General features: G+C 44.8%; 1 protein-coding gene across 5 annotated transcripts in view; it reads left to right on the top strand.

Annotated features, from left to right (window-relative positions):
• The window catches only part of UNK (unk zinc finger), a 44,905-nt gene extending 19,054 nt beyond the window's left edge, over positions 1 to 25,851 (top strand). Inside the window, exons 3-17 of one of the 5 annotated variants that reach the window (XM_041409128.1) lie at positions 1,046 to 1,222; positions 1,653 to 1,783; positions 1,916 to 2,051; positions 4,122 to 4,239; positions 5,186 to 5,270; positions 7,067 to 7,209; positions 8,481 to 8,528; positions 9,397 to 9,597; positions 13,713 to 13,781; positions 14,457 to 14,631; positions 15,766 to 15,867; positions 17,354 to 17,542; positions 20,391 to 20,488; positions 20,997 to 21,254; positions 21,612 to 25,851. In XM_041409128.1, coding sequence (XP_041265062.1) covers positions 1,046 to 1,222; positions 1,653 to 1,783; positions 1,916 to 2,051; positions 4,122 to 4,239; positions 5,186 to 5,270; positions 7,067 to 7,209; positions 8,481 to 8,528; positions 9,397 to 9,597; positions 13,713 to 13,781; positions 14,457 to 14,631; positions 15,766 to 15,867; positions 17,354 to 17,542; positions 20,391 to 20,488; positions 20,997 to 21,254; positions 21,612 to 21,767 — 2,086 coding nt within the window. In that variant the 3' untranslated portion in view covers positions 21,768 to 25,851. Of the gene's footprint in view, positions 1 to 1,045; positions 1,223 to 1,652; positions 1,784 to 1,915; positions 2,052 to 4,121; positions 4,240 to 5,185; positions 5,271 to 7,066; positions 7,210 to 8,480; positions 8,529 to 9,396; positions 9,598 to 13,712; positions 13,782 to 14,456; positions 14,632 to 15,765; positions 15,868 to 17,353; positions 17,543 to 20,306; positions 20,489 to 20,996; positions 21,255 to 21,611 lie in introns of all 5 variants that reach the window. The other 4 variants (XM_041409126.1, XM_041409127.1, XM_041409129.1 and 1 more) reach the window with 4 other exon arrangements.
• Positions 25,852 to 26,814: the final 963 nt, after the last annotated feature.

Here is a 26,814-nt window from a genome sequence, read left to right as displayed (position 1 = left end):
AGCTTTTTAACTCATATCAGTTTATTTTGTCTTTCTGAACTTTTAAGAAGCCTGTAGGGAACCAAGAGGTACCCAGAAAAAGGCAGCATGAGGAAGAGTTTGGGGGTTTTGGGTGTTCTCTTTCCATGACTACAGTAGGTTTAACTGGGGCAAAGCCGCAAATCTTTCTGCTGTGTGTGTGGCAGACCCCAGCAATTGAGGGGTTAACCCAGTAATACAACTTTAGCCATGTGACAGATGTGGGATAAATAGTGTAGCCAAACTGTGGTCAAATATGGAGAGTGTTTTATAGAGAGATGCTGTTAAAAGATGGAATTTCAGTTCACTTTTGTGGTGCCAGTAGAAACATACAAAAATGCTCTTTATTGGCAAAATATTTTTTTTTTAATTTTTCAACTCGATTAAGTAAAGTTTTTGTGACTACAACAGAATGGAATAGTCCCCCAGGCCTGAGGCTTCAGTTTCAACACTTTCTTCCTTGCTAGAAGAGATCTGGAAGGAACTGGAAATGGGATGTTTGTGGGCTTTGGCTTCTAGATCACTGGTTGATACATGGCTTAAACTCAGTGAATGAAAGCCATTGTCATCTAGGAACCTTTGCTCATTTGTATTTTTACCTTGATGCTGCAATATCTGAACTTTGCCCATTCCATCTTGTTATATTTCTGTTTTACTTCTCAGTGTAGATTATTTTTCTGCCTAAAAGGGTAAACAAAACAAGTTTAAATGGTAGTTTAGTAATTGTCCTTCCTTGTCCCACATCCTTGCTCTTTTCCAGATCCCTGGCAGCCACTCGTCCTGAATAGGAAGGTGCTGCTGGATTAATAATCCAGATTTCTTTTAGGGAGGGAAACTCTTACATCCTTTGTAGTGACAGGTTTGGGGGTTCTCTGAAGTGTTGGAAGGCACAGCATAAGAGAAGGGGCAGAGTTAGCAAAGATGTTGTCAACTGCAGCATCTTCTCTCAGCAAAATGTCTTCTGGTGGTTGAATTCCTCACCTGTGTGACTAAACCTTGTCTGTTCCTCCCCTCCTTCCTTCCTCAGGTGTCCCTTCTTGCATAGAACTACTGGAGACACAGAGAGGAGGTATCACTTGCGCTACTACAAAACTGGAATCTGCATCCATGAGACAGACTCCAAGGGAAACTGCACCAAGAACGGGGTCCACTGCGCCTTTGCTCATGGGCCCCATGACCTGCGCTCACCCGTCTATGACATCAGGTCAGTAGAGCTTGGGCTCCTGAGAAAAGGGTATTTTCTGTGCCCAAATGGAAAAGGAGATGATGGAAAAGGTAATTTCTGTACCCAAGTGAAAAGTGAGATGATTGAAGGATTGCTTCAGCCTGAAATGAAGTGGTGGCGAGATATCCCTTCCTAATAAGGCAAATATAGAAAACCTCCAGGGAGGGTTCTCAAAATGGGGGAAGGGATCATATTTTGGAAACTGATGGAGGGGGTCAAAACAGTACATCTGGAATTCCCAGGGAATGAAGATTTATTTTTATTGCAGTTGCTGTTCAGCTAAAGATGTTCTGACAAAACATGCGTGGCTGAAATGGACCCACTGAGCAAATGCTCCAGTATGTTAGTTTTTATACACATTTACCTGACTCTTCCTCTACTGTTTGTTCATTTACCTCTGTCCCTGAAGAGAGCTTCAGGCAATGGAAGCTTTACAGAATGGTCAGACAACATCTGAAGGAGGCATCGAGGGTCAGTCTGCAGTTGCTGCCAGCCATGCCATGATAGAGAAAATACTCAGTGAGGAGCCAAGGTGGCAAGGTGAGTGTCACTGAGGGGCTGTGGGGCTGGGAAAGTTTGGTCTCTGTGGAGTGCCTGCTCCTGTCCTAAACTTTTCTGTAGTAAATATGGGTTGTGGTCATCTCTCTTGACTCACTGGGGTTTTTTTTGCAGATACAACATATGTGTTGGGAAACTACAAGACAGAGCAGTGTAAGAAGCCCCCCCGGCTCTGTCGCCAGGGCTATGCCTGTCCCTACTACCACAATAGCAAAGACAGAAGACGAAGTCCAAGAAAACACAAATACAGGTACTGTGATCCTGGGTATTGTACTTCTGCTGAATGGTGCAGTACATTGGAAATCTGTGGTGCAGGAGGCAGGATTTTGACCACTAGATAGTTGTTTTTAGTGTGTCTCCAAGCCATGTACTGAGAGTGGACTGTTATTTCTTCCTAGCAGAAGGATAACAAACTAAACAAGGAGTTTTTCTGTATATAGTAACCAGTACTCTAATAAATTAATTGTTAAATCGTGTTACAACTCTGATTTTATAACAAAGAGATCCTGTGGCTTCCCCTTACCACACAAACCTCTGCTTTAGAAAGCAGTGCAGGGAAGAGAAAACAAAAGAAAGTTTTAATCCCCATCTAGAAACAAACTCATACAACAGTGTGTTCATGGTAAAGGATTCAGAATCATCAGGCTGCTTGTTGTGTATGCCTGGTGATGGGGATCATGAGGAGGGACAGTAGCTGGACATGCATTCTTAACCAGCTGCTACAGGCTCTGCTTTTGAGGCACCAGGGTGTTCTGTCACTCAGCTGTCACTGGATTTTTCAGTGTGCTGTGTCTCCCTGAACGCATTTCATCCAAATTATAGGCCCTCATTTCCTCCAACACAACAGAGCTTTTGTTGTGGTCTCAGTGGGGCTTTTCCTTAGTTCCTTTTTGAAAAACACAGGAGCACACCAGAAAGCCAGGAGAGAAAATACCAGGGATGTTCTCACTTCTCTTCCCCACCCCCAACATTCACAGAAATTTTTGAATTGGCACTGAAATTCCATATTTAAAAAAATTAAACAGGCAGCAATCAAAGGAGCATTAATCTCAACACTTTCAGGAGAAACAGAACCACTAGGGCAGCTGTGTGTTTTTTGCCCCTCTCTGGGCCCTTTGGGAAGGGAAGAGGTGAAAGCTTCTCTGCTGCTCACCACTCACTTCTGTGTTTTCCCCACCCCAGCTGATGTGGCTGTGCTGGTGCTGCTATCTGCTTCCCTCTGCTGTTGTTTGGAGGAATGGTTAAGAGCATAAAGAGCAGGGGAAGTAGGTCACGGCAAAAATTCAGATCTGGGAAAAGGAACTGGCTGGGAGAAAGAAAACGGACTTGCCTTTTCCCCAGTGACCTGACTCAGCCTCTTTTCCACATGGCCACACTATAAACCTGGAAACATACTGCTGTAAGGGTATTATGTGTTTTAGGATTAGCCAATTAACTTCTTAGCTTTCTATGAAGGTGCAGTTCCAAAACAGAAGCCAGACCCAGCGTCTCTGACACTAATCACATCAGCTGCTAATATTGTTATGCTGGTTCAAGTTGTATTTCGTTTCAAATAGAGAATTAAGCCATGGTTTTTCATTGGGAAATTGGAAGAAGGGGAGAAGATGCAATAGCAGCTGGGTGGGGGCTGGGGAAGCAGCAGCCAAGCAGATTATACAGCTGAGGGTGGGCAGCCAAACCTGCCCCCAACTGAGGAATTGTAACATCACAGAATGGTTTGGGTTGGAAGGGAACCCAACCCTTAAAGCTTATCTTGTTCCACCCCTGCCATGGGCAGGAACACCTTCCAGTATCCCAGGCTGCTCCAAGCCCCATCCAGCCTGGCTTTGAACAGTTCCAGAGAGCCAGGGGCAGCCACAGCTTCTGTGGGCAACCTTGGCAGGGCCTTACCACCCTCACAGGGAAGAATTACTCCCTTGTGTTTAATCTAAATCTATTCTTTTTCCATTTAAAGCCATTCCCCCTTGTCCTGGCACTCCAGGCACTTGTCCAAAGTCCCTTTCCAGCTCTCCTGGAGCCCCTTTAAGTGCTGGAAGGGGCTCTGAGGTGTCCCTGGAGCCTTCTCTTCTCCAAGCTGAGCCCCCCCAGTGCTCCCAGCCTGGCTTCAGAGCAGAGAGACCCTCAGAGCACCTTTTTGGCTCTCTCTGGGCTTGCTCCAGCAGGTCCACATCCTTCTGCTGTTGGGGGACCCAGAGCTGGATGGAGTCCTCCAGGAGTGGATCTGAGGGGGAGAATCACCTCCCTCCACCTACCCAAAGTAATCAAAGCTCAGAGCACCCCTGTGAGTGTGATGCCTTCTCCTGCTTCCTTATTCCCACAGATCTTCGCCGTGTCCCAGTGTGAAGCACGGGGACGAGTGGGGAGATCCCAGTAAGTGTGAAAATGGAGACTCCTGCCAGTACTGCCACACTCGCACAGAGCAGCAGTTCCACCCAGAGGTACAGTGACCTCCTGCTCCACTTAGAAAAGCAAAAGCGTTACAGTCTTACCAAGTACATCACTGTGCCAGGTGGGAGAGGATGTGGGCTGCTTGTAGTGTGGTCCTGGGATACATGGAAGCTGCATGTTGGGAATAAGCTGCAATTCAGCTGCTTGACAGAATAGACTGTATGGGAGGAGGTAAGGAAAGTGGGGGAAAACTCAAGTGTAGGAGCAGTGTTAGGTGTGGGGGTCCTTTGGAAAGCACAATGTGGGGCTGCATGTGAGCAAACAGCATCTGTTTCCTTGACTAAGAGTTTGTGGTGCATGTTGATAACACCAAACACCACCAAGCTCTTAGCTGTGAGCATGCCCAGAGCATTCCAGTATCCTTACAGAAAGTGTAATTAAGACCTTTTCGTAGTCTGCTTCATGTTACAGTGTTGAAAAGCTTTGTGGGGCCCGTATCTGCACAGTAACCATTGTCACCGCCTGTCAAACTGGGGGGAGAGGGAATAATCCATTTGCTACAGTCCTTGTCAATGGTTTGTTATTTTCCTTGCAAACATGTGGCTGCAACTTTCTGTGCTGTCATCTGTCAGCTGTTTCCTACCTTTTGCCATTTGTAATGTCCATGGAGCTTCCAGTGAGTCTGAGGGACTTCATGGCAGATGGTGACCTTTGGGTGAGCTGGTGTGTGGTGGGTTGGTCTCTGGGTGAGCTCTAGCTGTCATGGGCGTATTTTGGTGTTTCCAGAACTATAGTGGGTTTTCCTTTCTTTAAAGCAAAGCACTGAAATGGTCACCTTGAGTTCTGCTGGCCTTTGCACCTCTTATCTGTGTCCCTGCCTTGCTGTCAAATTTCTTCATAGTACTTCTGTACCTGATGGTCACTGTTATTTTCTGTTCATTTCTGTTTGGTGTTTTTTTTTTGTTTTGTTTTGTTTGTTCTTTTTCCCATCCTTAGATCTACAAATCCACCAAATGCAATGACATGCAGCAGTCTGGCAGCTGTCCCCGAGGACCCTTCTGTGCCTTTGCACACGTAGAACGTACGTGCACCACTTCTCTCATCCTTCCTGGGTGTTTGAGCTATGGAAAGCTTCTGACCAAGAGAGTTTAAATGTACAGCTGCAAAACCAGAGCTTCTGTGGAGGGTTAACTTTGATTTCTATCAAACTGCTGGCGTGGGAGGTGTTGGCAGAGCTGGAGGCAGTAGGTGGCCTGTAGGACTCAGCCTTTAGCTCTCACTGCTCTGTCTCTTGAAGGATCTCCCTCTGTTCCCTCTCTCCTGCTCATTTCTCTGGGTGTCAGTTCAGGAGGATGGAAATGGAGAAAGCTGCTTCTCTTCTGTACATGGATGAACTGTACCTAGCTAAATTGCCAAGTGTCATAGCTTAAAAAGCTGAAGATAAAACTGCTGATTATAGATAATTTATTGATCAAATTTTTAAAAAATCTATTTTACTCTTTATGAAGTTTTACTTAGAGTTTAAGTCTTTAAGTCAGGTTGGAGAAGAAAAATATGCAGGGTTTTTTTTTACTGCTTTATCTCAAATCCTCTTTGCTCAATAGCTCCCTGACTTATAGGGCATTATTTCAATCCTCACTTTAATCAACTATAAACTAGTGATGCAGTTTTGGTGGTGGAAGTTCTACCTGCAGGTGGTCCTGACATTCATAAATAATGGTTAGTTCCTGTCCTAGGGCTCCTCCTCAGTTGCTGCTCTGCAATCTCAATGCTGAATTTGCAATGATTAGAGCAGGTTATTCACTAGAATTGTTCTGATACTGTCTCACTACATGGCCTTGAGAAAATCTCTTTGTTACTTGATTATCCTTTGTAAATGAGGGAATTAGTAATTGCTGCCTTTGACAAGGAATGGGGAGAGTAAATTCCCTACAGGTTGTGCTGTTCCTTTTATAGGAAGCCTTGTTGACAAGCAGTAATTATAGCTGGAGCTGTGGGCTGTAATGGCCCAAAACACAGCAATGCAGCTACACAGTGGGATCCAGCAAGCTTTAGAAAATGAAATCTTGATAAAGGAACAGTGTTTAGCAAACTTCCTTGGGTATAATATGGTGTTTTTGTTTAGGGATGCCCTACTCCTAATAAGATTACTACACTGGATATTATATTACTTAGAGTAACATTCTGTGGCACTTAGGTTATTCCAACTTGGTTATTTCTTGTGCTGTCTTATGGATTTGGATCTTTTAGTCCTTCCTACAAGGTCACAAGGACAGGCCAAATGCAATTAAAATAACAGGAGTCCATTTATTATGTCTGCTCTTAACCTGAGTTTTACTGATTAATAGCAAGAAACCAGCATTTTGAGGATATTGAAATATAGACATAGTGTCAGTTCTATAGTTTTTGTGGAGATGCTGAGTGTTAGATGTAAATCCTACAAATCTACAGCATCTCTACCTTCCAAACCAGTGCCACTTTTTTTTTGGTAATGATTTGTACTGAGCAGATGGAAACTTTAACTCCCTCAGCTAATTATAATGCACCCATCAACTCTGTGCCAAGCAAAGAAGGAAACTCTGCTTAGTTCAAGAGAGCTGAATGAATAACACGCAATTCATGCAGGGAAGATAATTTTGGAGCAGCACTAATGAGCTAAAGAGCAGCACAGTGTATATGTGATGACAGTAAAAACACGAGGAATATTAGATAAGCCAACAAGCCAAATAAGGTTCTTCCTTACTTCTACATTTATAAGTAGGTGCTTGTGGAGTATTTTTTCTCTCAGGAATATCTGGGTGGTGTTGTTCCTGAATGTTTTGTGCCCCGTGGCAGTTGCTGAGCTCTGAGTGGTGTCCCTGTCTTTGTCTCCCGCAGAGCCGGCGCTCAGCGAAGATTTGCAGCAATCCTCGGCCGTGTCCAGCCCCACGCAGACAGCCCCTGTGATGTACATGCCCTCAGCTGCTGGGGACTCTGTTCCAGTCAGCCCTTCCAGTCCACATGCCCCAGACCTTAGCAATGTATGTAGCCCTGTGGAGAAGCCTCGTCCATGTTGTGCAAAGCTTTGTTTCTCTGAGTCTGTTCTTTCTCCCAAGTATCCCAAAGTCCAGAGGATATGAGATTTTTCTCCTAGTTCTCAGCTCCACGCTTTTTAGAGGGATCTGTTTTTTTGGAACATACATTCAGTGGCTTTAGTATTGTCTTCTCACATATAAAAATTCTAGGCCTTCCTTTCTGAGCAGGGTTTGTTGATGTACTTTCAGGAGAGTGGAATACATCCGCACATGCAGCCCAACTCCTTCCTGTTTGGAGGTACATATTGGGCTTAGCTTCCAAGACCTATAATTGAAGGCTGTGAGCCAACAGCCTCTAAAGTACATAACTACAATTGAGTTTGTTTACATATGTAATCTCAGAGCCTTAGCCTGTGCATATTGTGTGTTGCATTATAGGATATCCTTAGTTCCCTCCCTCTTGTACTCCTGGAGATAGCTAAACTCTGGGATATGTTTCAGTAATGCCCCCAGATTGTTGTTAGTTAGTTGTCCATACAAGAAAGGAGATGTCTCAGTGCTGAACAGATAGTCAGAGTCAGATTAGAAAACCATGGAATGCTAGACTACATTTTTACTTAGCTTTTTCTTTTTACTTTTTTTTTTTTTCTGAGTCTTTCCTTTTTGTACTGCACTTGATAAGGTGTGTAACCTTTTCAAATGGTTGGCTGAGGTTTTGAGAAGGTACACTGACATGAATTTAATTCATTTGAAACTGGTCAGACTGAGGTGAACTCATCTAGGACCTCTGCTTTGTTTTATTCCCTCTCTTTGAAAAGAGAAGCTGTGTTTGAGCCAACCTAGCAGTTCATAGCTGTCCTGAATTGCATTGCAGATAGGATTCCAAACGCATCTTGAAAAGTCTGGACATAGTATTGTCTCTTACTAAGTAACACTGGAAAGCAAAAAAAACCAAAACCCCTCCATCTTATGAAGGTATCATTTAAATTCTCTGAAAACTGCGGGGCAGTTGAAGATATCTCCTACTTTTAGGCTGTTTAGGTCTTGTCTATCTCAAGCTCTTAGTCTTTTAAACAGTCTTTCCTAATCCTTGGATATGTGCCAAATGGCAGCACATGTCTGCCTATGACTTCATCACTCCACAGGGCATCTGCATGTAGCTTGCAAACAAATATGGCTTTGCTGGTGATCATTTTACATGATGAATTAATCAGAGAAAAAGGTCCCTGTAGCAGCCAGCCTCACGTGGCCTGTTCTGTTTTGTATTTGTACTGTAGGTGTGGAATAAATCAGGAACTCTGCCAACTAGCCCCACCTCCACCACAGTGAGTAGTTATCTTTGTGACTGTAGGGAAGCGTGGACAGCAGAATGTCTGTATAAAAATAAAATAAAAACATTGTAGGCTGCTCCTTTTTTTTTTCCTAATGCCAGCCCAGACTGTGCCACATTTGAATCTGTGATGTCTGAAGCACAGTCGTGCTTGCTAGTGGAGGCAAGTAATTTCTTATCCCAGAGAAATGGGATATTTGTGTTCATCCAGATGGACACATTCTCTAAAACTCAGCTTTCTTTGCTGCTGTCTGTGGCTTCATCTACAGTGCAAAACTAGCGTTGTTGCATGTGATTGTGATCCCTGGTATTAGTCCAAAGAATGGAAATGTTGGAAATCATTGGATTTTTTTTTTTTAATGCAGCTGTTGATACCTGCCTTGTGTCTGCATTAAAACTTGGAGATTTCCAACTGGAAAGCAAAAAGTAGACTATTCCATATAGCTCAGATATGCCTGATTTCTGTGACTGCCACAGCACCTTTCCAGGTTCCACTCCACTACCCAGAGTCAGACAGGACCCACTGTAGCCTAAGGAAAGGGAAGAGTGTTGTGGTCGTGTTGGAAGCTGATCAGTCACCTCTGAGGCCTCAGAAAGAAAAATGTCACTAGAGCTGTAGGTTAGATTTTTCAAGACTGCACTCCAAAGTAACAACAATAAAACCATAATTGTGGGACTGTGTAAATTCAGTGGAGCTTTCTCCTGGGTGTTTAATGAGTGTTTACTGGAAGCTTGTATGGTTGTGTTGGCTGTCAGTGTAATCAACCTACAAACAGTGATGTGATTGAGCACTTCCATGGATGCCTCTTTGAGCAGTTCCTGCTGTCTGGCTGTACTTTCCTGACACTTGTTCCCTCTGTTAGATTCTTTGTAGGAACAGCAGTCTTGGAAGCCCATCTAATATATGTGGGTCTCCTCCTGGTGCCATTGGGAAGCCCCACAGCTTGGAGAGCATTGGTTTTCCTCCAGACTCAGTCACAGCAGCTGGCAGCTACAAGAAAGCACCGGGGTTTGAGCGAGAAGATCAGGTTGGGGCCGAGTATTTGAAGAGTTTCAAATGCCAGGTTAGTGGGGAATATTGGCTGGAAGAGTTGGGGGGATGAGAAGGAATGAGAGATTGCCCAGTCTAGCTTGAATGGGGTTTTGTTTCTGATGGAACAAAAGTGGGAAAGCACTGTTCTCGTATGAGCAGTTTCTGGATCTCTGCTCTTGTTTTCAGTCTCCCTTCCAGCCTCTTTCATCTCACATCTGGTCTTGTCTCCCTTGCTGCCATCACACACCCAGTTTGTAGAAGCTGAGCTGCTACTTGTTTTCCTAACCCCTCTCAACTTCTGTCTTGTGTTGACCCTGGATAGCTTCCCACATCACTTCTTGCTCTTTCTTTTTCCATGTTTAGGTCCTTGCCAGGAGTTGCTGTGTCTTTTCCTGTATTGTCTCATGGAAACTCATCCTTCCTTCTGTCTTTCCACTCCAGACTCTTACCTTGATCTCCATGACTTGGTTTGTCCTCTGTTCACCATTCCTCTGGTGTATTGAAGATGTCATGTTAGTTGTCTCTTGCTTCTGTGACTGTATCATTCTGATCTTTGACTCTGTCCTGTGGTTTCTGTATTAAATTAGAATTCCTCATTCTTATCTGAAGAACCCTCTGAATATTACCCAACCCACATCTCTTAATGACATTCCCTCTTACCCCTTTTGGATATCCCAGTCTTGCCTTGCTGCTTCCTCAGTCTTCTTCCTGGTGTCATGCCTTATTCATGCTGCTCCCTAGGCCTGGAACAATCTCTTCCAGCTCTTTTGCCATACATGAGCTTTTCCACAGTCAGTTTCTTGCTGTGAATTTCCCTTCTTGGTGTTATAATTAATAGTTTCTCTGTACCACCCCTTCCAACCTGAGCCAAACCCAGAGCTTTGGTTTTTATTTCAGTTTTTATTTCTCACTGGGTTTGTAATTTTATCTTGATTTAGGGGGAGGAGAATAGCTACTTGTATGAGGAGGTGCTGCAAATCTCCTACAAATTCTTTTGCACAAGAGTATAAAAAGCAATAAGAATACCAGGTCTGTGTTGCCTGAGAACAGAAAGGACAAGAGGTGCTGCTTTCAGCCTGACCATGTTTTCACTTTGGTCTGTGACATTAAAGAAGTCAGTCTTAATGAGCCTGTACTGCTGTGAGAAAACTGTGGAAATATGCTGTCCAGACAAGGTCTTGCATAAAGTAGTTGAATTTAGAAGCAGACTCCATGGGTTTTATTTATTTTTATGGCTTTGGGAAAATATGGCCAAGCTTTGCAGTAGGGCCAGTCTTGAGCACTGTTTAGTCTAATTAAAATGATGCAGTGACACATCCAGATTAAGCTATATGCATGTGTGCCCTCTTATCAATGCTCCCTTTGTCTGGCTTAAGGGGGATGTGCCTTAGGAAACTGCAAATTGATGCAACACAACTTTGGGGGTAAAGAGCAGAGCATGCTGTGATCTTGGCACTTCTTGCAGGCACAGCAGCTTGTAACAGTTGTTTAGAAACAAAAGGAAAAACATGTCCTCGTTCTCTGTGGCCTCTGCTGCAAAGGAGGAGTGAACCCAGAGCTGAAGGACTGAGAGAACCCCTGTCTGCTGCCAGCAGAGGCTGGCTGCCAGGGAGGCCCTGCTTTGGAGAAAATGGGCAGCAAGCCTCAGCCAAGGAGAAAAGGGATGGAGTATGAATAAGACTACTGAAAGGAGGGCCAGATGATGAGCATTTGTATCTGAAGTCAGATCTGTGCTACAAAGATACTGTATTCATGTAACTGCTTAATTATGTGGCTTTAATTAAGCAAAACCTGTGTTAAATAGGAATAAGTAGCTATTAAGGTATAGACAGAAGTAATCACAGTTGCCTTATGCTAGGCTTCTACAGACAAGATTAGGTGTCTCATAAGTGTCCTGATTTAATTTTACTTTAATCTATAATTACTTAGTTTTTAAATTCTACTGTAATTCCCTTTGGCTGCAGTGGGCACCAGAGATTCTCAAATACTCTGTAAATTAGATCAATAATGAGGCATTTAACTTTGTCAGCTCCTGTGTGGTAACGTCAGAGGAGACACTCTGGTTCAGTTCTGCAATGGCCTTGTCATTTTTCCCTGTAGAATTTGTACAAATAGTTTCTATCTTATTAGAATGAAAAATGCACCTTCAGTCTTAATGGATTCCACATAGTTTATGGTAAGGCTGAGCTAGCAGTTAAAGCTAAAAATACTTTTCCCAAGTCCCAGAAGATTTAGCAAGCTGGAAAAATGCTGGCTGCACTGGAAGGACTTGAAAGCCATGACCAGGAGGTGTTCCCAAGCCTTGACACACAGCACAGTAGGTTTGTTCCATGCTGGTCAGAAAACATTTAGTTTCACTCAATTTATGTCCCTTGTTCTCTACCCTGACTGCAACAGAGAGAGCTGGAGAATTTCAGCCTGTCCTTTGAATGTCTGTCTCTGTGTGTGCCCTTTCTAATGTTATTCAGAGCTACAGGACACTGCCTTAGTGGTGGCATTTTGTTTGCTCATTTTTCTCTTGTGCTGTGTGAATCCAGGCATTGGGAATTTGGGCTAACTTGGCAATATGTTCACTTTTTTCCTCCTTAAAGGAAAAAAAATGTGCTTCCAGTAAGACTTGACTGCAGCAGAGGCAGCTCCCCACGCTGGCAGGAAGCCTCTCAGTGGGGGCACGGCTGCCTGTGTGCCCTCCCTCAGCTGCTGACGTCTGAGATAGCACATTTTGTATTCAGCTGAGTGTCAGACAGGGCAGGGCTGTGCTGGGTAATGCAGCACAGCCTTATCAGACACTCACAGAGGCACTCACAGAGCACAGCCCTCACACAGAGGAGAGCCAGCCCGTCATGGGCTCCTGTGTCATGAACATTGTCAGGGAAACGTGAGAGAGCACTGCAGGAGGATCTTTGTGTCCATCTCCCTGCTGCCTGTCTGCCAGGCTGTGACATCTCTGCCTGCCCACGGGCATAGAGCTGAGCAGAGAAAATGATTTAATGAAGTAAAAGCAAGGCAGGAATTCTTGCACTGCTCTTTTGCCTGTCTGGTTACGTCAGCCCTCTCCAGCACTCATTTATCTTTGTCATGAGACTGTTCAGCCAAGAGGTCAAGGGGTATCACTTCAGCTCAGGGTGGTGCTGCTGGTGCACATCTTGCCTGCAGAGATGGTGCCTGCCTGGATTTGGGATAAAAACCAGACTTGCTTTATGGCTGGAATATGTCTGTGTTTCACACTGGGGGGGTTGGGGAGTGAGTAAACAATCAGGGCTGACTCCCAGCACTTTTTTGCTGCCTCTCTGTGCCCAGAGGGTGGGATTGATCTCCCTGTGCCATGTCACAGCATGGGAGGAAGGGAGCAAGGCCTGCAGACAGGCTGACAGGCTCCTGAGGCCACTTCCCAGCTGAATCCCAGCAGAACTGACTGAAGAGAGTTGATATCCATTAAAGATACAATGCTGGAAGGACATTAAGCTGATTTTTTTAGCCTGAATAGTGTGATTCCAAATGTGCATTGGCATTCATGCAGTTTTGCAATTCCAGACAGCCTTGGCCTCACTTATGTTTTCTACCTTTGTGCTCTTATGTTAATGGATGAGGGGAGGATTTTTTGTAAAGTTAGTTTGATGATGTTGCTTTGAAAATTGGTTAGTTATCACTTTGTTTTACTTTGCAATCCTAGCTGGGAGCTGGAAAGGTTTGAGGGAAAACATACTTTTATTTTCCCCAAACTGAAAAATATTTGCATAATATAACAATGCAGTGTGCCTCCCACCATTTCTGGCCCTTTCTGGGTGTTAGATGCAGTAGGGCTGATAAGTTAGTTACAGCAAGGCAAAATAATTCAGTTTTGATCTTGGTTCTTACCGTGTGCTTTGTGCTAGCAAAGGTTTTACAGCAGCATTAAAGGCAAATGTCACTGTGACAAGTCTCTGCATAACTCTGGGGGTGATGTCTTGCTATACAGAAAGCAAATTACTTGGAATGTTTTCAGTTTGCTGTGCTTTTCCTCTCCCCAAATTCTCCAGTGCCTTGGGCAGCCCAAGAGAGGAGTGGACTGTCTTTCCCATGGCCTCTTCAAAGCCAGCAGCCAGCCATTTTAAGTTTTGCTAAATAATCCCTCTGCTTATCTTTTGTTTTGTTTCTTTCCTGCAGCAAGCAAAAATGAAGTCCCATTCCCTGGAACACAGGAGCCAGGAACAACCTTTGTTACAGCCCAAACAGGTACGGAACTGCTGGCAGGGCTCTGAACCCAGCTCAGGGCTTCCAGCACCACAGAGAAATCTGTGGATCCAGACAGCTCTGCAGGGAGTAAATAACAGTCCAGACACCATTAGGGATGCTCAGCTGGAGGGATCACTTTATGAAGATGGGATGATTTGCTGGAGGTGTTATTTGTGAGTAGTTAGACCTGAGTGAATTCAAGGTAGATTCATAGGGCTGGACTGTGCAGGAGAGAGTCTTCAAATTACAGAAAATTGAGCTGGAATGGATCTCTGGAGTCATCTAAGTTCAAGGATTTGGCAAAGGGAATTTAATATCAAATTCTAAGTCGTGTGCTGAACTAAGTCTGAGTGAGTGATTGTGTGGCCCATGGCTGTGATTGCATGCAACCTGTGGGTCACAGGAGTTAATTCTGGGGCAGCCTGAAAGATGTTTAGAATACTGGGGAGGGAAGGGGGGACATGGAATGGAGAACAGTCAACAGAAATTAAAGAAAAGCTGTTAATCTCTCCCCACCCCCAGCCCAGTGGTAGCAGTAGCCATCTGTCAGGTTGGAAGCAGGCAGGAAACAGGTTTGCTGCTGGCATTTGGCTCCTTCCTGCACGTTTCTGAAGGGGTTGTTCTATAAAGATGTTTTATTTCCTACCTCTCTCGCTTTCCACACTCTTGTTTCAGGACATCCTGGGCATTCTCCCAGTGGGGAGCCCCCTGACATCCAGCATCTCCTCTAGTATCACCTCCAGTCTGGCTGCAACCCCCCCGAGCCCCGCCGGCACCAGCAGCATTCCAGGCATGAATGCCAATGCCCTTCCCTTCTATCCAACCAGTGACACCGTTGAGTCTGTCATAGGTAACTTTGCCTTTTTCACTTATGAATATAAGGCTTCCTCAGCCATGGATCTCCAGGTATGAGACTTGGAATAACGTGGGTGCTCCAGTGACCTCCAGTTTTCCGTGTCTGTCAGTGCTGGCAGATTCCTGAAGCTTGTTCTGTGACTGTGACACATCTGATGTTTCCTGCAGGTCATTTTGGATGAAATTCACCCACAGGACCAACTGAAGGCCTCTGAGCCACTCACTCAGAATGTCACATGGTGTAAAAGGGCCTTACTTTCAGCTTTGTCAAAGTGACAAAGAGGTCTTGGACTAGGCAGGAAATCACAGGGGCATTTTTCACAATTACAGCTCCTCAGTTCTAAATGACAATTTTATAGCCAGAGCTACCACCAGGTAGATTGTAAGGATTTTGCCCTTTGTAGAGTGTAGGACAGAGGCTGTAAGAGAAAGGAAAACAGGAGAGTCCAGAGAGTGGAGTCACTCTTAGATAGGCACAGGCTTTTTGGTCACCTGGTTTTCTTCTTCCTTTTTTCTCTTTTTTTTCCTTTTTTTAATTAAATTTAACGTTTCTGAGGTGATCTCACTAATTCGTTAAAAATAATAATAGAAATGAGTGGGCATGTGTGGGATGGAATTATATTGATCATCATTAGTGATGAGGCATGTTCAAATAGATATAACAGTTTCAGGCATTAATAAGTTTTATTTCACCCAATATGAGAACCTCAGAGATGTTTTTCAAGTGTTCCCTTCTCCTGGTATTTCTTTTCCAAGTGGCTTTTCAGGAAAGCAGGGACAAAGCACAAACCAGACCAGACATGCCATAAACCAGTGTTCCTGTACATGAAGGACAGACTTAAAAGAGCAGTTTGGGGAAGACTTATGGGATCTGCTGTTAATTAATCAGATTTTTGTTTTCATATACCATTTGGGAATACTTTAAGACAAAAAGAAACAGGTCAGGTTAAAGAACCTGACCTGAAAAGCTGCCCATGACACTTCTGCCAAACCATCTGAGAGCAGGATGGAGAGTAGGGCCCTGAGAGGTAGCGAGCACAGCCTCCTCTGCATGTAGGCTCTTTGGGCCATCCTATCTCTTGAAGTTGTTGGTCCTTTATAACATAATTGGTACCTCTGTGTCTGGCAGAGTCTGCCTTGGATGACCTGGACCTGAATGAATTCGGAGTGGCTGCCCTGGAGAAGACATTTGACAGCAGCACAGTGCCCCACACGAGTGGCATCATGATAGGTACATGAAAGCAACAGAGCTTTCTTTATCTTCTGCCAAGCAGTGTTGCCCAGTCACCTCAGTGGAGCCAGCCCAACCAAGCTCTAAAACCAGTCCCAAAATTACATTGGTTAAAACAGCAATTGCAACAAACTCTGGCAATCCTTGAGCATCTTTGAAGTGAGCTTGCCCTTACTGACTAGCAGAGCTGAGCTGTTGCCATTGGGCCCAGCTGTCTGGGGATGTTTCTTGAGACTTTTTTTTCTTTTTTTTTTCCTCACTTTTTTCCTTTCTTTTTTCTTTTTTTCTTTTTTCTTTTTTTTTTTAATTTTTTTTTTTTTTTTTAATGTGTAAGTGGACTCCAGAAGGCATCTGATGCATTTCAAATCAGGCCAAATTATAACAATTTGCATCTTAAGCAGAAAACTCTCCCTAGCTGTAACAGAAAACTCACTGACCTGGTAATGCCATCCATCTGTCAGAGTGTCATCATGGTCTGCTGATTTGGTTCCTGTAATGTCTGTCTCATTTTGATACATGGAGGTAGGCTAAGGCCTCTTCTACCTGTCTCTGATGGGTGTCCAGGGGAAAAAAATGGTCTCATAACTTTTTTGGAAGCGGTTGTAGTTTCTGGCTGCCCTTCTGTGTAAAGCAGCTGTTTGAACAGGAGCTAACTGGTTGTCTGGAGGTTTCCAAGGGAACTGCACTGCTTGGAGCTATATTGAGGTAGGAAAGGACCTGTGGAAAGAATATCACTTCCACTTCCCTGGCAAAGATTAGAGCCTGTTGGAGGTTTACTGTCCCTGTCTGCTGCCAGCCCTGCTGCTGCTGCTCCCCCCTGCAGTGCCTTAGGGATCCTCCCCTTCTCCCTCTCTGCACATCAGGCCTGGGTGTTACCTGGTGATCTTCTAAGGAGGGACCTAGATGAGGAGAGAGCAGGGCTGAGATCTCCCTAAATCTGTGAGTGGTGAGGAACAACCTCTGGTCTAAGGGAAGTTGATGTCATTTGTGGCTAGGCTTTTTTTATTTGGGGTTTTCTATTGCTGATAGATCCAGGCACTCAGGTGTGTGTAACTGCAGCTAGTCACTGCTTTTTAGTGGTTGAGATCATGGTGGTCTTCTCACTACAGGTTGTTTGGGAGTATAAAGGCAGAGGCACATGTTTTAGAAGTGAATTTTTTGTGACAAAAGTATTTCACCAGATACCAAATTCATCTTCTCTAGACTGACAGGGACCGAGCTCTGCTCAGAAAACATTTTGTTCCTTGGCCACTGAAAGAGTAATCAATTGAATTGTGGAGGGTCTTAACCTGTGTGGGTCATGGGATGGCAGCTTCAGTGCTTCTCTTAAGGGCTGAGAGGGGAATGAGACCTCAGGAGAAGTGAAGGGAATCCCGAGGGGCTCAGGGAGGAGAAAGGGAACCTGACGCCTCCTGCTCTGAACTCCTGCCTATGTCCACACCTCATGGTCATACATAGCCATCCTCTCTGTGTGTTCTTTGTCCAGGTGGGAGTTTGCTGCAAAGTTCTGCTCCTGTAAATATCCCCGGGTCCCTTGGAAGCTCTGCCTCCTTTCACTCCGCCTCTCCTTCTCCACCGGTCAGCCTCTCATCGCATTTCCTCCATCAGCCCCAGGGACACTTAAGCCAGTCAGAAAACACGTTCCTGGGGACATCAGCTTCTCATGGATCATTAGGTAAATGCACAGTGTGTGTGTCCCATGTACATGCCTGTCTGTGCCATGTAAGTATTTTCTTTTCAGTTGGCTTTAATTTCAATGTGTTATTTCACTGCTGTCATGTATCTCTTCTTCCCATGAGAACAGCAACGGGACTAGAAGCTCTTTTACCAGAAGTCAGCTAATACCTCATGAGCAAGGGAGCAATTCCTTCTACTTCCCTTGTTTCTAGGCTAGGAAAAAGGGGCAGATAGGTTAATTGCCTTGCTCTGATGATGCCTTTCAGGGAAAAGAGCTCTCTTTTCCAGCACCAGCAAAGTGGTGCCTTGCTGAGATTTCACATCAAACTCAGAGCTGGGTCCTCATCTTGACTTAGTTTAAGTAGGGATTGCAGTTTGGTCTTGGGACTTCTTGTGGGCCAGACTGGCTTCTGGGAGCTCTAGAGCAGGCCTGGGCCACTGGAACTTTTTCTCCTGTTTGACACTGCCCCAGTTCTGCAATGTGGACTTTCCAAAAATTCAGTGTTTCAGTTTTGTCCCCTTTGCTCCTTCCCCTCCTCGAGGGTCTTCCTCCTGTATAAGGGACTGAAGGAAGAGAAATTACTTTGGAGCTTCAGCTGTATCAGGAAGAGCAGGGAATTTAGCAGACAAATCTGTTTTATTATCAAGACATGGGATTACCTTGAGAAATAAAACTGTTTGGCCTCCAGGCTACAGGGACACCAGTTCAGCTCATTTCTGTTTGTAATGGTAAATACTAATTCTCTGTTGATGCTAGACATAATGCCTCTTAAAATTTGAGATACACTTTAATCTTTTATATTCAGTTTAACCTAATAAAATTATTACATGCTTGTGTAAGCTATTTCTGCATGCACTTATCTGTGTAACTGCATCCCTTGTTTGCACAGCCCAAGCCCATGATTCTATGCTTGCCATTGCTGCTTGTTAGGCTTTAACAGCTTTTACAATTACTGTAATAAAACACATCAGAGGCCATCTCTGCTCTTAATTAGGTTGGGGCTGGCTGTTTGTCCTAGTTTTGTAAGGAAAGGAGAAATTGCTGTTTCAGAAGAAATTAGTTATGTTTATCTTGACTATGTATTTATATAAATAAAAAGCCAAAAATTGCAGGAAATTCACAAATGCATTTAAATAATTTATTTATAAAATATATTTTTCCATAAACACAACAAATCCTTTGCTGGGGTTTTGAGAATATATTTAAATAGTATCTTAGCAGTTGGCAATCATCTGTTCCATTTAACTTAGTGAATGCACATAACATGTCAAGTGTGTAGTTATCACTTATTTGTATTGAAATTGAGTTAAAAATACCTAGTTCTGGGCTGGTTTCCACTGTGCTATGTGCAAAATGTGCAGAGAAGGCTTTTCTGCCCAAAGGGGCTTGATACTTCCAATGTGAAATGAGAGCAGCAAATGGAAAGGGGGAGATAAAACAAATTACAAGATCAGCCTGGTCAGCACTGTGGCAGAATTTGTGGCTTGCCAGCATCCTGCTTAATGCTGGATTCCCATTCAAGAAAACTGAGGTTTGAAAAATAAAATGTGAGTTGGGATTCCATTAAAACTTCCTGCTTTCAACTGAGCACCCTTCAGAGCAGCTGAAATGGATCTGTGGTAAGTGGCCTGAGCCAGCAAAGATCCCTTGCTGCTCTGCTGAATGAGTTCATGTGCCTAAGCTCTTGGTGAAGACAATTTTGTCACTATTTATGTCTTGGCTGGGAAGTCAGTGGTGCTGGGATAGACCTCAGAGAGAGGCTGTTGATTCCAGGGTTCACTTGCAGGCACAGCTTAGCTGCTGTGAGATCAGAATTATCAATTTGAGCTTGATTTAGGAATATTCCCAGCCAGTGGTGACCACCACTGCATGAAAATTACTCCCACATTAAACTGGAGCAAACTGTGTGGGTGAGAGCCCACACTCTAGTTTTCCCCTGAATGCAAAGTGCAGGTGCCTATTTTAAGTGAAAGTTATGGAAAGAGTACGAACATTGAACTCTGGAAAAATAGCCAGTTTTGTCTACAAGTGATATTCTACTCCTTTGTCTCCTAAGCCTTGAATTTCTTCCTGAAAAGAGAGTTTATTTGAGCAAGCTAAAATAGGGAAATGGCTAATCAGTTTTCTTTGATGCTGCTCACTAGCTTAGTGCTAGAACTCTGCAGAGGATGAAGCAGATACAGATACTATTGTCTCTGCTTGTTTATAAACAGGATTTTCCAGTTCTGTTCCTTGTGTATGGAAACAGTAATGACTTGGAGCATTTTTGTGACACTGTTTGGAAGTGAGGCTCCTTTTCTAAGCCCCACACTGAGGAGACAAAAGCAGAAGTTTCTTAGGGTGTAGGGTGGGAGGAAGCACCAGCTGGGCTCTGTGAACCAACTCTGGTGGCTCTGCTGCACTGAAAATTGGGAGGTAGAAGCAGGTCAGGGGTTCCTCTGAAAGAAGGGGCATTCAAGCTGACAGTCAGCTCTGCTGTAAAAGTGATGCTTCTAAAAACAGCCTGATTGATTCAAGAGTTGCCACCACTCATTGTCATGGTTCCTCCCTGCATCATTAAAGATGAGGCCTGATGGTGTGAAATTTTCCTATAAAGTCCCTCTGTGATGGACTCTGGGCACAAGGGGATGAAACTGATTCTTAAGATGAACTTTTTATCCTATTTGCACATTTTTGAATCCTGGATTTCACAGGGTTAGGGAGGAAATGGGGAAATTGCCAGCACCTGTGACATAACCCTCTCTATTTCCCTGTGAAACAGGTTTAAATGGGATGAACAGCAGCATATGGGAACACTTTGCTTCGGGGAGTTTTTCGCCCAGTACCTCACCTGCATTTCTGTCAGGTCCAGGTGCTGCGGAGATGGCACGGCTACGGCAAGAACTGGATGAGGCCAACAGCACAATAAAGCAGTGGGAAGAGTCTTGGAAACAAGCCAAGCAGGTACTTGGGCAAATCCTGGGGTCAGGGAGTGTAAAGGAGTGGAGGGTGTCAGCCTTTCAACAGGCTCTTTCTGGACATGGAGGCGATGGGCAGAGCTGTAGGTTTTACAGGCTCTCAGCATTCTTTCCTCTCCCTTGGAAATCACCAAATCACTTGACCTAGTGTGTTCAGGTGCTGGAATTGCAAGGCCAGATGTCACAACTGATGTCCTGAAGTGTTTGACAGTCTCTCAGACCTTTGATCCACAGTAATTTGTCAGTTTGAAGAGTTCATGCCCTGAATGCTATGAGCCAGATGAGTAGAACCACAGCCCAAGTAGATGGGATATGTGGAATGAGCAGTGCCTTGAAGTAAGGCCCCAAACGTGTTTCAGAATTTGGGAACAGGCCAGATTGGTCAGAACTGGTGTGAGGAGTGTATGGAAATTGATCATTTTGCCTGGGTTTCTCTTTGGAGACAGACCAAGTTTTCAGACTGCTTCTTTTACCCTCTTTGTTGGGACTTGCAGGCTTGTGATGCTTGGAAAAAGGAGGCAGAGGAAGCAAATGACCGCGCCAACACAGCTAACATGGAATGTGAACTGGCCCGGGAGCAGAGGGAAGCCTTGGAGGTGCAAGTGAAGAAACTGCAGGAGGAGCTGGAGAGGATCCACACCGGGCAGGACCCGCAGTTCCTGCGCTCCTTCTCTGACCTGGAGGCGCTCTCGCTCTCGTCGCTCTACACCCTGCAGAAACAGCTGCGGGCAAACCTGGAGAAAGTGGACAAGGTGAGTGCCAGGGCCTGGCAGGGCAGGGCTCTGCCCTCTCTGCTCCTACAGGTCACAGCTTTCCCCCTTTTCTTTATTAGACTCAGAAATTAGAAGCCTGTCAGAGCACTTCCAGGTAGATGTAATCAAGGTGAGCTCTAGCTGGCTCACAGGAAGATAGATAACCCCATCCTCTTTGTGCCTAAAGTACAGAGTGTAAATCAATCAAAGCTCTGTTGATCCTAAAGGTCCTGAGAGGCGTCACGCTGTGCTGCTTTCCTTGTGCTTCGGGAGATGAGCAGGGCAGACAGCTGCGAGATGAGCAGGCCCCTTGGCGGTGTGTGACGCTGACGCTGTGCCCTGTCCCCTCTCTTGCAGGCGGTATTTCAGATGCAGTCAGTGAAATGCCTTAAGTGTCAGGAGGAGAACCGGGTGGTGCTGCCGTGCCAACACGCGGTGCTGTGCGAGACGTGCGCTGAGAAGGGCGAGTGCCCCATCTGCCACCCCAGCAGGCCCCACTCTCTGCAGTCGTGACCTTCCGAGGACACTCGTTCTCATCATATCCTATAGAACTTTTTAACTTTATACATACGTACATATATATGTATGTGTATATATATATATGTATATATGTGTGTGGATGGGCGTGGCTGTGCACGTGTAGGGACGTGCACACACACGCGCATGCACGCATGAAAACAGAAAATTAGTTGCAGAGCACTTTTTAATATTTTACATCCCGTATCTAAACTGCCCCTCACCCGTGCCCCACTAATTCTAACTCTTGATGAACTTTGAGAGCTGTTTTTAATACAGATCAAAGGGCCATTTGCAAAGAGTCTGTGTTTCTCCTCTTTTCTATTTAGGTGATAACAAATTTTTGACTATTTCCGGAAGGACTTAGAGTGGGCAAGAGGGGCTTCCACGTGCTTTCCAGAGGAAGAGTTGAGATCACGGGGAGGATCGAGGTGGTTTGAAATGACTTGCTCATGCCTTCGGTCCCCCTGCTCTTTCACTGACCCAGCTTGGTTAAAGCCGTCCTCCCTGATGGGAGCTCTGCCAGGCTCCTGCCTGGAGGGCCTCACACTGCCCATCTCTGAATGTGCAGGAACTTTGTCTGCCATTTAATCAGCAAAGTTCACTTTTTAAATTTTTTTACGCTCTTTGTATATTTGTATGAAAAGAAGAAAAGAGGGAAAAAAAAATTTCTATTGGACCTAGAGCAAGCCAAGCCCCAAAATTCAGTGACCAGTGTTCACTGCTGATGCAGCCAACATGTTCCAGGTCTGAGCAGCCTTAGAAGTATTGCCCTTGGGTGAGCCAAAGCCCTTTATGAAGGAAATTTGGATGCAGAGGTTAGTTCTCTCCAGGCACCCCTTTGTCTGGGGGCTGTTTAGAGACTTTTTACTGTTTCAGACCAGATCAGTTTTGTTTTAGCCACAGGGACCTGATTCGTAGCCACTGCTGAAGTGCATGTACCAATTCCAGGTAGGCTGAGGACATTTTTGTTGCCTGTGTCAGCAGCTCAAGGGTGGTTTGTGGATTGCTGGCTCCAGAAACCCTGGTGCTGGAGATGTGTGGTGACAGAAATAGTCCAGCAGGACAGAGAATTCCACCAGCTCAGACCTGCCCAGCAGCTGAGCTTTCCTTACCAGCATGTCCATTGGATTTTTACATCAGGTGGATTGCAGTAACCTGCTGGGATCTCAACCAAAAGGCCACTCAGTTGACTAAACATTTTTATTTTGCACAGGGTTGCTCCTGTGCTGCCCCTCCATGACCTGGAAAAGCACTGGAACCTCCAGCAGCCCACTATTGTAGGAAAACTGAATTTTTACCAGAGCCTCTCAGAAAGCTTCATATTTAATACAAACACATAATTAGGTTTGTTTCCATAATTCCACCTTTCCTCTCCTTGGAAGGGGTTAATATGCATTCCCAGATGATCTCTTAAGTGCAGCTCTGTGTAGTTCTTTTTTATGTTTTCCCATTAACTTGTTTTTGGGTTTTTTGGTAAAAATGCTTTTTTTCCATGTGTATTTTATTGTAACTAGCATCAGGTTTTTTAATTTTTTTAATGGAGAGACACTGTTGAGTGACTATTGTGGCTATGTTGTTTGGTTATAGCCTTTGAATGTCTGTGCCATGGGGCAGCACATCTGCCTTGGTCTGATCTTAAGGAAAGACCTTTTATTAAAATACATGAACATTTCTCTTTTTTTTAGGAAAAATAAAAAATAAAAAAAAAATTTAAAAGTGGGGGGGGAGGAGGAGGAAAAAGCCCAATTAAGAAAAAAAAATTACTAAAAAGTTTTTTTTTGTAACTAACTTAAATCATAGGAAATAAACTCTTGAATCAGATCTTTAATATTTATAAGCAGCAGAGCTGATCAGCCTGTTTTTGGCTATGGTTTGTAACACTTTTTATGAGCGTGGAGGTTTCTCTGCTCCTCTGCCTCCCCGGGGGCTGCTCTGGGGTGATGCTGCTTTTTGCCAACCCTCTGTTTCCAGATCTGTCCAGCAGCAGCTCCGTGATTCCAACAGGGAATCCCATGGAGCTTGTCCCCTGAGGGCAGCCTGGGCTGTCTCCTGGGACCTGGGGGGGTTAAGGGCAAAGAGCAGTTTGCCCCCAGTTTCCCTGGGTTACAGTGAAAAATTCCAGGCCAGAGAAAATGTGTTTTTCCCTTTTGAGTAAAACAGTTTCTCTGTTTTAAAACTTATACTGAAGGACCAAAGAATTCAGAATTTCACCTGTTTTGTGGCCCTTAAATTTGAACTTTCCATTGCCACACTGCACTCATGGCAGAGCAGCCTGAAGGAATTAGCACTAGACCCTTCCCTGGCCCCCACCCCATCCTCTCTCAGCACTCTCTTTGCACAAGCACATAGACTTTCTCACTTTTCTCTGGTTCTTGAAGAAACACTTCCTAAATTTAGGTTTCTATCAATTTGTTTGCTGCTTTAAAAAAAAAAAAGGAGAGGAATATTGAAATGTGAATTTATTTTCTTAAGCATCAGATGGAAAAGAGAACTACATCTTTGCATATTTTGTGAATGTTCTGGTGGGCCATTTAAAGACAATTTCTGAACCAAATGAGGTGGGAGCAGGGGGAAGGAGCAGCATTCCTGACCCACTCCAGCAGTTGTTGCTGCCTGCTCCGTGCAGGAAAGACAAACCATAATCACAGCACTGCAGTTGAGGCTTAAGAGTCTGTGATCAGCTTTTGTATGGTGTAAAAAGAGCTGAAATAAACCTGGTGCTAATAAGTGCAGCCCCTGTCACGTACTGTCAGGCTTCCTTCTGAAGCAGGAACTCCCTTTACAGGACACACAGTAACACAGCAGAGCTGAGGGGGCTTCAAAACAAAAGTGGGGTCCACAAGGTTCCTTGGGGAGCAGCCCAGCTGAACAGCCCTGACCATGTCTGGGTCCTGCTTCCCCACACAGACAGACTCCTGCGTGGATAATGACAATTTCCTCCCCAGATTTTTGGGAGCTTCAGAAGAGCTGACCTTGGTGATTAATTGGGCAGGTCGGACACTTCTGAGTTGAGAGCTGGGGAAAGGAGTTGTGGTTGTGTTGTGAAACCACAGCATCCTAAAGGTCAATAAACTTTTATATTATTATGGAAAACCAACCTAGAAGCAGCTGGCTTGGGACAACACTAGCCTGGGTAGATCCAGAGCAACAAGCAGGGTCAGAGCTGTAGGTGAGAGCCAGGAGCTGAAGGATTTTAGCATTTTGGGCTAACAGGACCACGTTGAGCTCCTCTCTGGCCTTAGGGGCCATAGCCATGTGCCTGCAGTGGCACAGGAGGGACCCAGGAAAGGTCTCGGAGCTGGAGCACATTTCCTAAAGCAGATCCCACCCCTGGGGGTCCCTGCAGCTGATCCCCTGCCGAAGGGTTTTACACTTTTGTACATCTCTGAAGCTGAACCTGAGCCACTGGCAAGGCTTGTGCAGCTGAGACAATGAAGAGAATTCCTTACCCTGGGAGGAAGCCTGTAACACTGAATGGACTCAGTCATCCCTTGCTGTTCCACCAGCCTCTGAACCTCCTCTCTTCCTCCTTTTCCCCTATCTGAGAAGGAAGAATATTACCAGTGTTTTCCTCCAGAGTTACTATAATCCTTGGAGCGATGGCCAACAGCAAAATAGATGTTACTGATGTAAAACCTAGTATTTTAAAGGTGAAGTATTCCTGCAAAGTAGTGACTGCATTGGAGAGATTTCTGGGGCTTCCCCACTCTGTAGCTTCCAATGTTAAAACAAAATAAATACAGTATACATTTTAAAAAAATAATAATAATACACACTGCAGTATTTCTGGTGGCAATTCTTGCCCAGTCCCTTCCCTGCTTTCCCCAGGAGGAAGGGCACTGGGCAGAGGCGCCCCTAGTCCGTGTAGAAGTTGGCAGAATGGTGATCAGTGGTGTAAAACGTGTTGTTGATTCCATGTATAGAACTGTGATTTCAGCTGTCGTTCTCTCGTACTCTGTAAATATGTGTTTTGGCTGTCGGAAACCTGGTTTAGACTCTTTTCTTGGCAGAGTGAATTTGCATGTGGGGCTGGAAAGAACTCAATCTGTGTCACAGTTTCCAAGGGCAGGATGGATTTTTTTTTTTTTTTTTTTAGATGACAATAAATTTTTATTTTTTTGCTAAGAAAAAAAAAATACAAACCGAAGCGGTGTGTGCGTGTGTGTGTGCGCATGCGTGCCCGGGTGGATGTGCAGCCCCGGGCTCTGCTCTGGGCTTTGGGAGGGTGGAGAAATCTTTGAGGGCTTTGGAGCCCTCAGAACAACACATCCGTGGCCAATTTTCACACAACTAAGAATAATTTCTCTCTGAGCTCCCCTCCCTTTTCGGGGTGTTGCAATTCACTTTCCTGATGGAGGTGTGGTGGAAGAGGGGGAACATCAATGCAGTGTGGTTAAGGTGGGGCAGAGACCTCTTTGGAAGTGGCAAATCCAAAAATTTCTCACCCAAATTCTTGGTCTGCACATGGATTTATGTCCTGGAAGAGCCAGGCTGGGCAGAGGTGAGCTGTGCCTGCACAGTGCATACAGTGTTTTGTGTGTTGGCACCCAAAGGAACACACCTGGCCTGTGGATCCAAGAATTACCTGTTAATTAATTTGGTCTAATTAACGCTTCAAAGATGCATCAACCACTTCCCATTAGTCCAATCACAACAATAATCTGAATGGGCCCATTTGTATTGCAGATTATTGGTAACACAATAAAATCAGTAGATCTAAGTGCCAGCCCCTTCCCTCTTGTGTTCTGGCCAGCTGCCTGTGTTGGGTTCTTCACCAGGATGAGGAGGATGATGACGGAGACTTCTTCCTCTTCATCATTCTTGCATTTGCTGGGAGCTGGTTTTGTGTGCTTCAAGCCTTATTTTTAATGTCTGGGCTGCTCTCCTGCTTCATGGGGTTAGTTGTGCTCTGACTGATTAAGGTTTAGTAATCTTAATCTGTAAAAGGTGGGATTTCTTTTAGGGTGGGAGAAGACCCACACCACTGCCTGTAGCTGAGCAAAAATTCAGCTAAAACACCTTGAATAATACAGTGCAAACA

Source organism: Onychostruthus taczanowskii, unplaced genomic scaffold (assembly GCF_017590055.1).
Source record: "Onychostruthus taczanowskii isolate IOZ18803 unplaced genomic scaffold, ASM1759005v1 scaffold30, whole genome shotgun sequence".
Classification (NCBI taxonomy): Eukaryota; Metazoa; Chordata; class Aves; order Passeriformes; family Passeridae; genus Onychostruthus; species Onychostruthus taczanowskii.
This window is presented reverse-complemented; position numbering and strand designations above follow the sequence as displayed.